Source organism: Nicotiana tabacum, chromosome 20 (genome assembly GCF_000715075.1).
Source record: "Nicotiana tabacum cultivar K326 chromosome 20, ASM71507v2, whole genome shotgun sequence".
In the NCBI taxonomy this organism is placed as follows: Eukaryota; Viridiplantae; Streptophyta; class Magnoliopsida; order Solanales; family Solanaceae; genus Nicotiana; species Nicotiana tabacum.
Window position 1 is genome coordinate 114,506,959 of NC_134099.1, and position 14,350 is coordinate 114,521,308.

The 14,350-nt window shown below is 38.9% G+C and overlaps 1 protein-coding gene across 1 annotated transcript; it reads left to right on the plus strand.

Annotated features, from left to right (window-relative positions):
- The first annotated feature begins 759 nt into the window (after positions 1-759).
- LOC107787833 (14-3-3-like protein B) lies at positions 760-3,129 on the plus strand. The gene is made up of 4 exons (NM_001325447.1): positions 760-1,246; positions 2,211-2,333; positions 2,573-2,689; positions 2,822-3,129. The coding sequence occupies exons 1-4, from the start codon at positions 773-775 to the stop codon at positions 2,873-2,875; spliced, it is 768 nt and encodes a 255-aa protein (NP_001312376.1). The 5' UTR covers positions 760-772; the 3' UTR covers positions 2,876-3,129.
- Positions 3,130-14,350: the final 11,221 nt, after the last annotated feature.

The following is a 14,350-nucleotide window of genomic DNA, read 5'->3' on the forward strand; positions in this document are numbered from 1 at the left end:
CACAACGATCAGATTTTGACCAATACACAAACGGGCTCTTAATTTTCCTACAACGCAAATACCAATTTGTCCACACCACAAAGCCTCCCCTTCCAAGAATTAAAATAATTGTGCGACTTCCACAAGAGAGGTGAGTGGCAGGCGACTTATTATTTTAGAATCATTCTTCCATCACATAGTTAAAATCAACCAAAAAAACAACGGCTAAGAACAGACATTGATTGGTCAAAATACGGGCCGGACGTGACAACCCACGTAGCCCAATTTCGGCCCATATCCGTCCAATCACGGCTTCCAAAATCCAGCTGTCAATCTCCTAATCCAACGGCTCATATTAAACCTACCAAAACACCAATATATTTAAAAATAAAATAATATAATAATCTCTCCGTTTCAATTTATGTGAACCTATTTTCTTTTTAGTGCGTGCCAAAAAGAATGACCCCTTTCCTTATTTGGAAATAATTTACTTTTACACAAGGATTTATAACCACACATAATATATGTGTCTCATTTTAGACCACAAGATCAAAAGTCTTCTCTATTTCCTTAAACTCCATGCTTTCGTAAATTAAAACAGAGGGATTATATAATAATAATATAAAGAAAAAAATTCCTAAAATCTCTCCCATCCCTAAAAAAGTCCAACAGCAAAATGCCCTTTGTTCTCACAAGTTTTAAATCCACTTGAAAACACACAAACTCCCCAGATCTCAAAAATTCAAACATCAACACAACCAAAAAGAAAAGAGATCCCTAATTAGAATTCATTATGGCGCGTGAGGAGAACGTGTACATGGCGAAGCTTGCCGAGCAAGCCGAGAGATATGAGGAAATGGTATCGTTCATGGAGAAAGTTTCGACTTCCCTAGGGACGTCAGAGGAACTCACGGTAGAGGAGAGAAATCTCCTCTCCGTGGCGTACAAGAATGTTATCGGGGCTCGTAGAGCCTCGTGGCGTATAATCTCCTCCATCGAACAGAAGGAGGAGTCGAGGGGTAACGAGGACCATGTGAAATGCATTCAGGAATACAGATCTAAGATTGAATCTGAACTCTCCAATATCTGTGATGGCATTCTCAAGCTCCTTGATTCTTGTCTTATTCCTTCTGCTTCAGCTGGTGATTCTAAGGTATTTTACCTTAAAATGAAGGGTGATTATCATCGTTATTTGGCTGAGTTTAAGACTGGTGCTGAACGTAAGGAAGCCGCTGAGAGTACTCTCTCCGCCTACAAAGCCGCTCAGGTATAGCGTCTTTGTTCTTATATGTTTGAATTGATGAATTTTCATGGATCTATTTGTGTAGATTTTCCCATTGATGATTATTTTCAGATTGGATTTATCTAATTTCCCCCGAGATTGATGTTAATTAGGTTTTGTTTTGGGTTGAATTAGTGATAGGAATTTCATAAGATATTATGGAACTTAGGTCCCTAGAGCTACAATGTATCTTCGGCCCACGAACTTGAATGAATAGCGGCGAGAGTTTGACATATCTTTTCATTTTTCCTCTACAAGTAAAAAGATAAACTTTATATTAATTTGGTCCAAACAAGTTATGTCATTAAATGTAAATTCTGAATGCTTATTTTTAAATTATTTCCGAATAGAAAAAGGTGTCTAGACTAAAGAAGAAGGCCCTGAACGACCAAGTTATTGCTGAGAAAGGGTTGGGGTGAACAACTTGAAGTATAATTTTTCATGGAAAGAAATGATCTATTGTGTACATTTATTTGAATAGAAAAAAATAACCCTATAAATATTTTGTATTTTATTTATGAATATCTATGCTATTTTGTATTGATAAAATAACAACAACAACACACCCAGTGCAATCCCACCCTAAATACACGATGGGTATGATAAGTAGGGGTGGGGGGTGGGGGGCTTATTGCTACAATTCATTAAGACTCGGTTATTTGTCGTTATGGGTTGTAACTTGTAATAAAAAAATACGTAGTGTTAAGTAGTTAATGAAATTTTAAAATATTATCAAAATTTATCGTTTATCTAGTCTTGTTAAAAAGTAATATTTATCTGTCATAATTTATGTGACAATGTTCGGATTGCTATTTCACATAACTAAAGGTCATTCTTTTAAAAAAAATTATCCATGACATCTATTTGGTCCACTTATTTTTTTCCCTGTATGAGTAAAGATTATGTTGCTTATCTTCAAATTTGCGCATTTTGGTCTGAATGCTTGCAGGATATTGCAAATGCTGAACTTGCCCCAACTCACCCTATCCGACTTGGACTGGCTCTCAACTTCTCTGTGTTTTATTATGAGATTTTGAACTCTCCTGATCGTGCCTGCAATCTTGCTAAACAGGTATGAATCTCTTGTCATTTCATCTAGATTTGAATAAGGCCCTTTCTGGAATGATTTAAGCCTGAATAAAGCATAACAATTACGTTGGAGTTTTGTTTGGAATTGTTGCCTAGTTGCTTAATTGATTTGACTTAGGCCAAAAAGGAATTAATGTTGAGCCCAACTAATCAAGATTAATGTTTAGTTTTCCTGGTCGGTGTATCTCCCTTTTCATCTTATATTTTTTGATTTATGGCTAGGCCTTTGACGAAGCAATTGCGGAATTGGACACACTGGGAGAGGAGTCTTACAAGGATAGCACTTTGATCATGCAACTGCTTCGTGACAATCTTACTCTCTGGACCTCTGATATGCAGGTAGATAACTCTGCTACTTTGTTTGTGTTTGTTTCCTTCTTGTCTGTTAGCTGTATTACTAGAGTTCTTGCCTTTGAATCAAAAAAGCGTTGGCCAAATATTGATAGTTTTACATTTCTGCTTGTGATACAGGATGATGGCGCTGATGAAATCAAGGAAACCAAAACTGACAATGAACAACAGTGAGGGAACTGCCCCTCAAATTGTCTTTTGACTTCTGCCTGATGGTTTTTATTGGGAGAAGCTGTTTCCTTTTATTTCCTTTCTACTGTGGTTTCCCTTTAGCGTTCTCTTATCCTCGCAATAAAAACTCTGATTATTGATGTTCAATGATTTCATCTTTATTTTAATGTGCTCCTGGTGCTTTGTTTCTATTAAAGTATTTCAGTTGTATTTTTGAACCGGATATATATCAAATGGTACACCGAAGTGATACTCAATCAGATCGCATTCAAACTTTCTTTTATGCTTGTTCCTTTTTTTCCCTCGTAATTCTGGCTATATGATAAATAGAGGAAAGTCTTTCTTGAGAAAGTACTTATCCAAGGGTGTGGTCTACAAGTCAATGAAGCGGGGGAGACTAGTAGATATTTTTTTTAAAATGCTATATGATCTCTTTTCATATGTCTTATCTTTGGTGTATATAGTTATCTGAGTACCTGTACTGGTGAGGTACCCAATATTCAATGAGCTTACCAGTACCAGAGTTCAAAACTAAGTCCAATTAATCATTGTTAGATGGAATCTGGTTTAGGAATCAGTTCTTGCACAACCACAATAAATTGTTAGGCCAGGGTATTATGTGCTGTTTGTTGGAGGTTGATACTTGGTAGTAGTTCAGTTGGCGTGCTTTATGCTTTTTGGTTGGTTTGGGGTTGTTAACTTTTTTATGAACAAATCTTTTAGTTGACTATAAGTTTAATGGATGAGGCTGCTAGATCAGAAATATTAGCTCATAACATATTCATGACTTAATTTAAACAGAATTTCTTTAATGAATATAACTGGACTGCTGGCTAGGTTGGTAAAGGAGAACGATCATACTTGTTTAATCAGGGTGGTATCAAATTCTCATTTGTTGAGTCCCAAACTTGGTAATGATTCTAACTAAAAAAACAAACTCACTGAAGGATTAGCAGGACTAGAAAAAGTCTTGCTAGTTCCTCGAAATTGCCTGCCAATTGGAGTACTTAATTACAAAAACTCTTGAAGGAAATATCCTCCACTCTCTCCCCTTCCCCCTTCGACTTTAAAAAACCGACAGATTAGTGTAGAGGGAAAATTCTCTATGATCGTTTGTTATAGGTTAGAGCATCAGCAATGCGATAAACAGTAAGTAAAGTAATTGAGAAAAACAATAAAAACAAGTGAGTAGAGAGAGAAAATCAACAATCTTTTCTCGAAAAGTTAATAGGCATCTATTTTCTTTTGCTTACTATTATTGTGTAAAGAATCCAATAAGAGCCTAACCACCGGAACTAATAGCCAGTTTGGTCAAACTTATTTTTGGTCAAAAGTAATTTTTTTTTTTGCCAAAAGCATTTTTGGCCAAAAATGAGGTGTTTGGCCAAGCTTTTGAAAAGAAAAAAGTGCTTTTGAGGAGAAACAAAAACAGTTTTGGAGAAGCAGAAAAAAGTAGCTTCTCTCCAAAAGTATTTTTTTGAGAAGCACATTTGAAAAAAATACAATTAGAAGCAGTTTTTTAAAGCTTGGCCAAACACTAATTGCTACTCAGAAGTGCTTTTCAAATTAATTAGCCAAACACAAACTGTTTCTCACCAAAAGTACTTTTGAGAAAAACATTTTTGAAAAAAAGTACTTCTCAAAATAAGCTGGTTTTTGCAGCTTGGCTAAACGGGCTATAAACTGTCAATTAAAAGCGAACCCCTTTCCGTCACTCTTTCGCTTAACTGAGCCTCGTTAACCTGCCCAAAAGAAAAAAGGAAAATAGAAAAGAAAAACAAAATTTTAAGGACCGATCGGTGAACAAAATTGTTTGTTTACCAAAAAAAGAATGTTAGATTAAACCGAGGGGCGAGAACAACGAATTGTGTACCTTTTAGCACAATGGAGATTATTGAACTCACCACCAAAAAAATTGCCCCAAGTCGAACTCCAATTTACTAGAAAATGACGTTTAATGCCACAAAATAAATATCTTATCCTATGTGAGTGTTTTGTTTTTAGAAAACAAGAGAAGAACACTTCCCTATTGATGGATAGAAACTGATGTTTGTTTCTTTTCTTGCAAAAGGAGAAGAAAGTCCATCTATAATGAAATCTGTTTTCACTACTAAAGAAAAATAACTATGTTATTTTATAACTTCTCCTTAAGAAAGTTACCTCTTAACTTCTCTAAACCTTATGTCCTTATCCTTTCTAAATGGGTCGAGTCGGTTCATATGGGCAAGACTCTGTCTAGTATCACAACGATAACACACATTCATACTGACAAATAGTTCGTGCGACCTGCGAGCATATAAAGTTATAATATTTCATACCTATTAAGGTTGTACAAAAGCTCTACGTAGAAATCCAACCACATACGGAAAGGATTCGCTACTAACATGAGGATCTTGTTACTCGCAATACCGCAGACATCATTTGCTACTCCACTAGTTGTTTACCATATCCCTTATCCTCTAAAGAGGTGAACTCAAGTTCATGTATAACATTGTATCCACAATTATACTCAATACCTTCATGGTAAGTGACACATGGGCGATTTTAGTCAGCCCAAAATTACACCCGCGTGGCAGTCAAGTTGCACTTGACTTAGCCTTCCCAACACTTAGCCAAATTTTCAGCAAGTTTGTACATAGAATTATTTTAGGCAGCAAGCGTAAAGAGAACACAATAAAATTCGGGAAAATCCCAACTTTGTATTAATTCGAAAACTTACAAAGGAAACCCTCACTATGCTATGAACACAAGTCATTCATAGCCCACTTCATCTAGTCAAGATCACAAGTCTATCTTGCACACAAAGACTTGCCTAATATCCAGTCTTAGCCCCTTTTGAAACACTTAGAAACCCTCATATTTTTCTCTTGTTTCCCTTACTGAATTTCACACAAAAATCCCCACATACATCTGACTAAGTCCAAAGACACCTATTTATAGCACATAGGCCGTCTTTGGCACTTGGCAACATATTGACACTTGTTGCCTACAACTTTTTTCACTTGGCGGGCTAATGCTAATTATGTTCCTATCTTCTAGTTGACATCCCGATCTACATAGGACATGATCTACATGAAATGATAGGAGATACAAGCATAAAGTAGTCATGGGTACAAGTAGTTACAAAAAGGTAACCACCCACTACTTTGTCATGTGCACTGCATGTGCGCTTTTACTGGCCAACTGCTGTACGCCCAAGGCTGGCATTATGCCTAGCCTTGGATCCTTTTGACATTGCTCCACACCAATGCCGTGCCCAAAACCCACCACTCATGACTTTGCTGCACACGCCCAACGCTACTGCCACCTGCACATGTCTTGGCCGAGTTTCTGCCTTGTTCATGTCAACCCTTGTTTTACCCATTCCATTGCTTGTATTTTGCTTTACAAAACCTTGTATGAGCTATCTAAAGCTTTTAACATCATCTCACATTGTTTTGCCTTAGCTTAGCCCGCACTTGGCATTGCCACAACCCAAAGTACCCGTGCCACTGGCTTTGGCGCGTATGACATGCCATAATGCCCTGACTTGCCCATATATGACATGCCATTTTGCCCTGACTTGCCCATATTGCCTTTTCAAGCCTTTGCCAAGATGTTTTGTCTGCCCCAAGACCTTGGCCAATACTTTCCCACAACAACCCACATAACAATGTCTTGCCCATTACCCGCTTGATCATTTTGCCCGCACATAGGTCAATGATAAGTTCATCACCCCAATCGTTGCCACAACCATGCCATGCCTGTTGTCAAAGATTCAGGCCCCTAAAAACCACTTGCATCCTTTGAAATCGACGTCCTCGTCGAGCCAACTTAGTTTATGAGCCCCAAGGGGTTGTTGACATACAATGCCCCTGTTGCTCCATTCACATCTGCCATAATGGTATTTGTTTCTTCCACTTGATCTTGTTTTTCTGTAGCCAACACAACATTCACCCTGGCCTGCACCGAACATTTCCACCACACGTAAAGCATCCTTTGAATTTGTCACTTTTTTCCTTGACATTGGAAGTCTCAGCCTGCCTCCCATTATTGGCATACCTGTCATCTTTAGCAACTTGGACTTTTCCACTTTTCTTCCATTTCCTTGCTTGTTCTTCCTTGCATCAGACTTTGAATGCAAAGATTTAGCTGGGTCATCACCTAAATTGAAGTCAACCAATGAATCTGCCGCCACAATAGCAGTAGAGAGGCTCTGAACATTCTGCCTTCTCAACTCTAATTACGCGCATCCCTTCAATCCGCTCATGAAGTAATGCATCTTGTCTTCCTCTACCATATTACTCACATTCAACATCAAGGATGAGAACTCCTTTCCATACTCCCTCACTATGCCACTTTGTTTCAAGCGACACAATCCATCTTTCGCAACCCATGACGAGTTTCTTGGAAGGAATTGAGATTTTAATTTCTTCTTCAGCATATCCCAAGTTTCAATTTTGGGCAATCCAGCACTTTCCAGTTCCACAACTCGCGTACGCCACCATACCTTTGCATCATCAATCAAATACATAGGTGTAATGGTCACCTTGTCATCGTCCAGCACATGAGCAACCTGGAAATACTACTCCATATCCCATAATAAATTTTTCAGGTTGCACCACCATAAGCCTTTGGCTCCGGAATTCTCACCTTGGTGCAATCATCACTTCTAGGGGCAATGCTTTATAATGCCCTTCGAGTAGAATCACCTCCTCACATAGTTCTTCCTTGATAGAATATAAGGGTCCACCAAACTCTATAGAGAACCAGGTTCTCTATCAGGTTCAACATAACACACGCACACTACAGTAAATGAATGACAAGAGGAATTTTACGTGGAAAATTCCCAGCTCAACGGGATTAAAAACCAAGACCTACCCTTGTAAGATTTCAACTTCAATACTGCGAAACTTTTAGATTACAACCTATGCAACCTAGGAATTAACCTCTTAATCCTTCACTAACTTGTATTACTCTATTACAAGTCACTTTGTAATAACTTTATTACGAAGACTTTACAACTCGACTAAATCTAGCCAAGACTCAAATACAAGGGTTAAGATTTACAAAGAGTTAGAATACTTCTAAATAATCTAAGTAGGAATTACACTTGAAGAACTTACAAAGTTACAACTCAACTAAGGACATACAATAACTTGATGTAGGAACTGGTCCGTAGTTGTTTTGTTTTTTGTTCTTGATGCACTTGAGAATTGCTTGTTGGATGATCAGTCACGTGAAAGAGCTTGAGTGAATTCTCTAAGTGTTCAAGTGATGTGTTTTACCTTCCTTGATGTTAATAATACATGTGTGACATCAGTTACAATGATGTAAGCAAGGTAGGTAAAAAGCCTTCCACGAAAAGTTGACTGCTGCACTATTCCTATACTGTAGCGTGTGCAGGCAACAACTTTTTCAGCTGGAGAGTTGACTTTGTACAGTTACCTCGGAGCTGGTAGTGACCTGTTCCCAAGCTATTCCTTAGACTTTGAAGAGTTGAGACATATCCCAAACTGGAACCTTTCGATCTTAAGGTCTTGAGAATGTGTAACAGGTTGCTTATCTAGTTCTTGATACTAAGTTTGTTAGATCATCAAAACATAAAGCAAGGTACTTGTAACCTATCAATTTCCCCCTTTTTGATGATGACAAACTCATAATTGAAAATCGTACAAAGAACCTTTAAGAGCCAGATAATGAACCAGAAAGACCTTAGGTTTCCCCCTGAATCTGCATTCCCTTTTAATCAGTGCACATCATAAAACAATTATGCAATTATTCTTCCCCCTTTTGGCATCTTAAAAAGATCAATAACAAGCTTTTAAGCAATAAAGAAGTCTAGCTTTAAGTTAACTCATGCCACTTATGTGCACACAATCATGACTAAAAATAGAGCATAAAAGCAAGATATAAGCAACAAAAAGGGAAAAGCTTGCATTAACATAATTTGGACTTTTAAACAGGAGTAGAGTCAATGTTACTACCATATCCACAAGTTAGAATGATCAACAAAAAATACCACTAATAATCATCACAAGAACTGATACTGAGGGAAGATTTGACTCTGAGGGGACACTATTTAGGGAGCACTAGAAGGAGAGGGCTTAGAGACAGAGGCAAGGGTTTGGAGGACTAAATCCATTCGAGCATTTTTTTACATTTGCTCATTGAGCAGTCTCTCTTTCAGTTCCTCCACTTGTTTCCTGAGATCAACATTCTCTTATGTCAGACAAGCAACCTCTTCACTTTGGGAGCTACTGGAACCAGGTGCCTCTTGCAGCTCACTTAACTGAGTGTCAAGGATAGCATTCCTTGCTTTCAGTTGCCTTATCTCAGTAGTAGCACTGTTTTGAGCATTTATCAATTGAGATATGGTAGAAGTGCTTCCAACCCCTCCAACTTTCTCAATACACTCACATTCTTCAAGAGTGGCTTCTGAAAAAGTTTGCTTCTTGGTGCCCACTTTAACTTGTCCCAGAGGAACCTTGAAGTGCTCAAAGACCTTGGTGAGTAGAAACCCATACGACAACCCATGATTACCATCTTTAAAGTCTGCCACTTTATTCATGTACTCTATCATGATCCCAGGCAGATTGATGGTAGTGAAGTTGTCCAGTGCTTCCATGAGGAACAGGTCTATGCGAGAGGTGATATATCTTCTCTCAACTCGAGGCAGCAATATTTTGTTCACCATCTCAAATAGCAGTTGGTATACATGAAGGAAGGCCTGAATCCGTTCCCCATGCTGAGCCGCTTTGTCCTTCAAGATTCCATTTCTGAAGTTTTAAGAACAGGTTCCCTGAACACTAGACAACCCTTCAGCAAGCACACCAAGAATAGACCCCAACAAGGTAGAGTCCATTACCATATTAACTCCATTCACCAAGACACAGATGTGATCATCCTCAACCTTGGACAAGTCGGCATAGAAACTTTGAACTTCCTCCTCATACACCCTAGTAGCATCACTCGTGAACAGGTACCTGCACTGTTGGAACTCACAGATCTCAAGCAACTGTCTCATACCAACATCTTCCAAGATATCAGGTGCATATGTGCGACCCCAAAGCACCTTTTGTCTTCTCAATCTCGCTTTCCTAGCACTCCTTGGATCACCACCTCTGGCCTTCTTTAAGGAACCAGGTTCCTCATTAGTGTCAACTTTTCTCTTAGCAGGCTTGCGAATATTCTTCCCTTTGTCATCAGACTTCACAGATTTTTCACCCAATTCTTCCATCAAAACAGCACCAGACACTTCCACAGATTTATTGCTAGATTATTTTACCATATTTTCACTAGCAACAACATTATCAAACTTATTCAGACTTTTACCAAACACAAAAGATCTCCTTTTAGGCTTGGGGAGACCATGCTTTTGTGAGACCTTTCTAGTCAATGAACTAGGTTCCTCATCTTCTTCCTCATCCACATTCACAACAGGCACTATCTTCTCATTCATAACTTTGCCATCATTCACTAATTTTCTTCTCATTGACTTAGTTTGACTATTCTTAAGCGTAGACTAAAGAGTCTCCGTCTTTTACAACCTTGTAGTGGGTCTCTTAGGAGTTGGCTCTTCATCAACAACTGATTTACGCCTAGGCAAACTGGCAATTGGAAAATCATCAAAATCTTCTTCACTATCCTCCTTTTGTTCTTCAGACACAGGTCTCATCTCAGGCAAAACCACACTCAGAGGCTCAACATCTAAATGAGGAGAGGGAGCAGGGTCAGTACTGCCCCGGGGTTCCTAAGAGGACACCTGAGTTGGATCCTCCGAAGAGGGATCAGTTCCTCTAGTAGGTTCCCTAGTAGCACCTTCCTGTGCCGATGATTCAACAGGCACAAGCTCTTTACCCTCTTCCACAACCTTAGACTCTTCCCCCTAAGTCTCAAACCCATCCTTACCTTCTTCGATAATAACCCCTTCATTAGCTATGGACAACATGTTTTCTATAGCTTCTTTTTCTTGTAGGTCCATGGGAATCTCAGGAGAGGTAGGAGTGTTACCTGTGGACACGAGATCCGTTACAGTATTTGTTGAGTCAACGTTCTCGAACCCCTCAGTTTGATCTACCTTTAACCTTTCTTCCATATGAGAACTTGAGATTTCCTGATTTTCTTCATTGTCAGCAGTACTCTTTTCATCCCCTTTTTCTAACAAAGTAGGAGAAGAGCTCTGAGCTACAAATCTTTTGTGAGTCGATATTTTGCGACTCCTTTGAGAGCCAGAACTCGATTGGGTAGGAGAGGAGACAGAATGTGGGGGTGACTCTATCCTAGGGTTTTGGATAGCAATAGTATGGAGAGAGGAGTCTAGTGTTGGTATTTTAACTGGCGAGGATTTAGTGGGAGTGTTGCTTGGAACACTAGAGGTTATTTGATTTTCAGCCTTGATGAGAAGAAGAGAAAGGATTTGGTAGACTGAAGAGAGAACAAAGAAGAAACAAGTTTGAAGGGTTGATGTGAATAGTGCTATGACAATGATAGATGTATTTATGATGGATGAGGGACCGGTTAGAAAGGGAAGCAGTTTTGGGGAGTTTGGTTAATCATTAATGGGTGAGACGTTTAGGCTCAAAAGACACAAGACTAAAAACTGACATGCTGATGACGTGGAACTTGTTTTAACCGTTCAAAATTGTACATGAGAGAATAGAAAAACTACTAATCTGTGTCAGGAGAACCAGGTTCCCTGACTAATCTTGCATCTGTAAGCTTTGCCCTTTTTACCAGCGTATACTGCCTCAACTATTTATTTTCACTATAATCATCAAACGTGTCTATCTGTAATGGTATAAAGATGAGTTAGACTTTGCCAGAAAATACTTTTTAGCTAATTTTACCTAAACATTTCTTTCATAGCCAATCATTGAGGGATCAGGTTCTCAATTGGTTTTTATCAAACCCAATGCTAGACGATTTTTCTCAAAGTGTTCTCTATTTAGGGCTTTGGTAAATATATCAGCAATTTGATCTTCTGTGTTGTAGAATTTCATGCAAATAAGCCCCTTTTCAACATTGTATCTAAGGAAGTGATGACGCACAACAGTGTGCTTGGTTCTCTTATGTTGGACTGGATTTTTGGCCATATTGAGTGCACTTGTGTTGTCACATAAGATAGGCACAAAGTCTGAGAACTTCCAAAGTCTTCGATCTGCTGCTTGATCCACAACAACTGAGCACAGTAAGAGGCAGTTGCCTCATATTCTACTTCTACAATTGAGAGTGCCACAAAGTTTTGCTTCCTTGTACCTCATGATATTAGTCAAGAACCCAGGAAATGTGCCATTCCAGACGTGTTTTTTCTGTCCACTAGATATCCTACATAATCAACATCAGCATACCCAATAAGATCAAAGATATCACTTGAGGGATATTAGAGAAATATGTCCTGCGTTCCTTTGAGATATCTCAGTATTCTCTTGGCAGCCTTCAGATGAGATTCCTTTGGATTAGATTGAAACCTTGCACAGAGAACCACGCTGAAAACAATATCTAGTCTACTTGCAGTGAGATACAGGAGTGACCCTATGATCCCTCTATACATGGTCTGATTTACAGGGGAACTAGGTTCATCCATGTCTAGGAGGGTAGCTGTGGCAATAGGGGCGTGGATAACTTTTGATGCTTCCATGTCAAACCTTTTCAGCAGCTCCTTGATGTACTTCTACTGACTTATCAATGTTCCCTTCTGAGATTGTTTCTTAAATTCCTAAGAAGAAATTTAATTCTCCCATCCTACTCATCTTGAATTCACTCCCTATGAGTTTTGCAAATTCTTCACAAAGAGAGTCAGTTGTGGCTCCAAAGATGATATCATCAACATACACCTGAACAATGAGCAGGTTTCTCCCTCGTTTCTTCAGAAAAAGAGTGTTGTCAATTTTCCCTCTTGCAAAGCCATTTTCTAGAAGGAATTTTGACAACCTTTCATACCAAACCCTGGGAGCCTACTTTAACCCATACAATGCCTTGTCCAGTTTGAACACATGCTCAAGATGCTTGTGACACTTAAAACTAGGAGGCTGCTTGACATAGACTTCTTCTTTCATATAGACATTTAGAAATGCACTTTTGAAATTCATTTGGAACAATGTGAACTCCATATGAGATTCAAAGGCAATAAGAATTCTAATGGCTTCCATTCGAGCTACTGGAGCAAATGTTTCATCATAATCAATCCTTTCTTCCTGAGTGTAGCCTTGAACTACAGGCCTTTCCATGTTTCTTGTTACATTTCCAAACTCATCAAGTTTGTTCCTGAATACCCACCTGGTTCCTATGATAGTTCGATCTGCAGGTCGAGGAACCAGGTGCCATAACTTATTTCTTTCAAATTGATGCAACTTCTCTTGTATGGCTGTGATCCAGAGTGCATCTTTCAACACTTCTTTAATATTTTTGGGCTCTATTTGGGAAAGAAAGGCTGAAAAGGCAAGTGAGTCTCTTGCTTTTGATCTGGTTTGAACTCCTGAATCGAGATGGGTGATTATGTTGTCAAGAGGATGTGAGTTTTTGGGCTTCCAGTTTGGTACCTGAATCTTATTGGTAGAAGACCCAGGTATGTCTGATTGAGGTTCTTGGGCACTTCTTATTTCAGTAAGTGGAGTACCTTGGATTGCATCAACAACTCTATTTTCAGCTTCAGTTTTGTAATCGGGGGAACAGGTTCCTCTCCAATGGATGGATATGTATTTGCATCATCTTCACTGAATTCCTTGACATGGCTTATCATGTTTGCCTTTCTATTTTCCATGTCAATCACTTCACCTGGAGCAGATAAGGGCTCTCCATCTTGGTCAACACGTGTGTCCTTCTCACAGGAGAGGTGAGCTTCATCAAAGATCACATGTATACTTTCCTCAACACATTGAGTCCTTTTGTTGTATACTTTGTAAGCTTTGCCTTGAGATGATTATCCCAGAAAAATTCCTTCATCACTTTGGCATCAAATTTTCCAAGAGCTTCCTTTTCATTGTTGTGAACAAAGCATTTACACCCAAAAGTCCTTAGATGTGTCAGCTTGGGCTTCCTTCCAGTCAGCAGTTCATATAAAATTTTGTTTAGAAGGGACCTGATCATGCACCTATTCACCAAGTACCAACCAGTATTGACAGCTTCTGCCCAGAAATACTTTGCGATCCCAGTGTCAATTAGCATTGTTCTTGCCATGTCTTCAAGAGTTTTATTCTTCCTCTCCAGAACACCATTTTGTTAAGGTGTTTTTGGAGCTGGAAAATTGTGAGTGATGTCATTTTCAGTGCAAAACTCATTAAATTTGACAATGTCAAACTCTGTCCCATGATCAGACCTAATGCAGGCTACTTTATTACCCATCTTCACTTGAATCTTTTTGATGAAGGCAACAAACACTTCAAAGGTTTCATCCTTGGTTTTGAGAAATAATGTCCAGGTGAATCTGGAGTAGTCGTCCACTATAATAATGATGTATTTCTTTCCTTCCCTTCTTGCCACCCTAATAGGTCCACATAG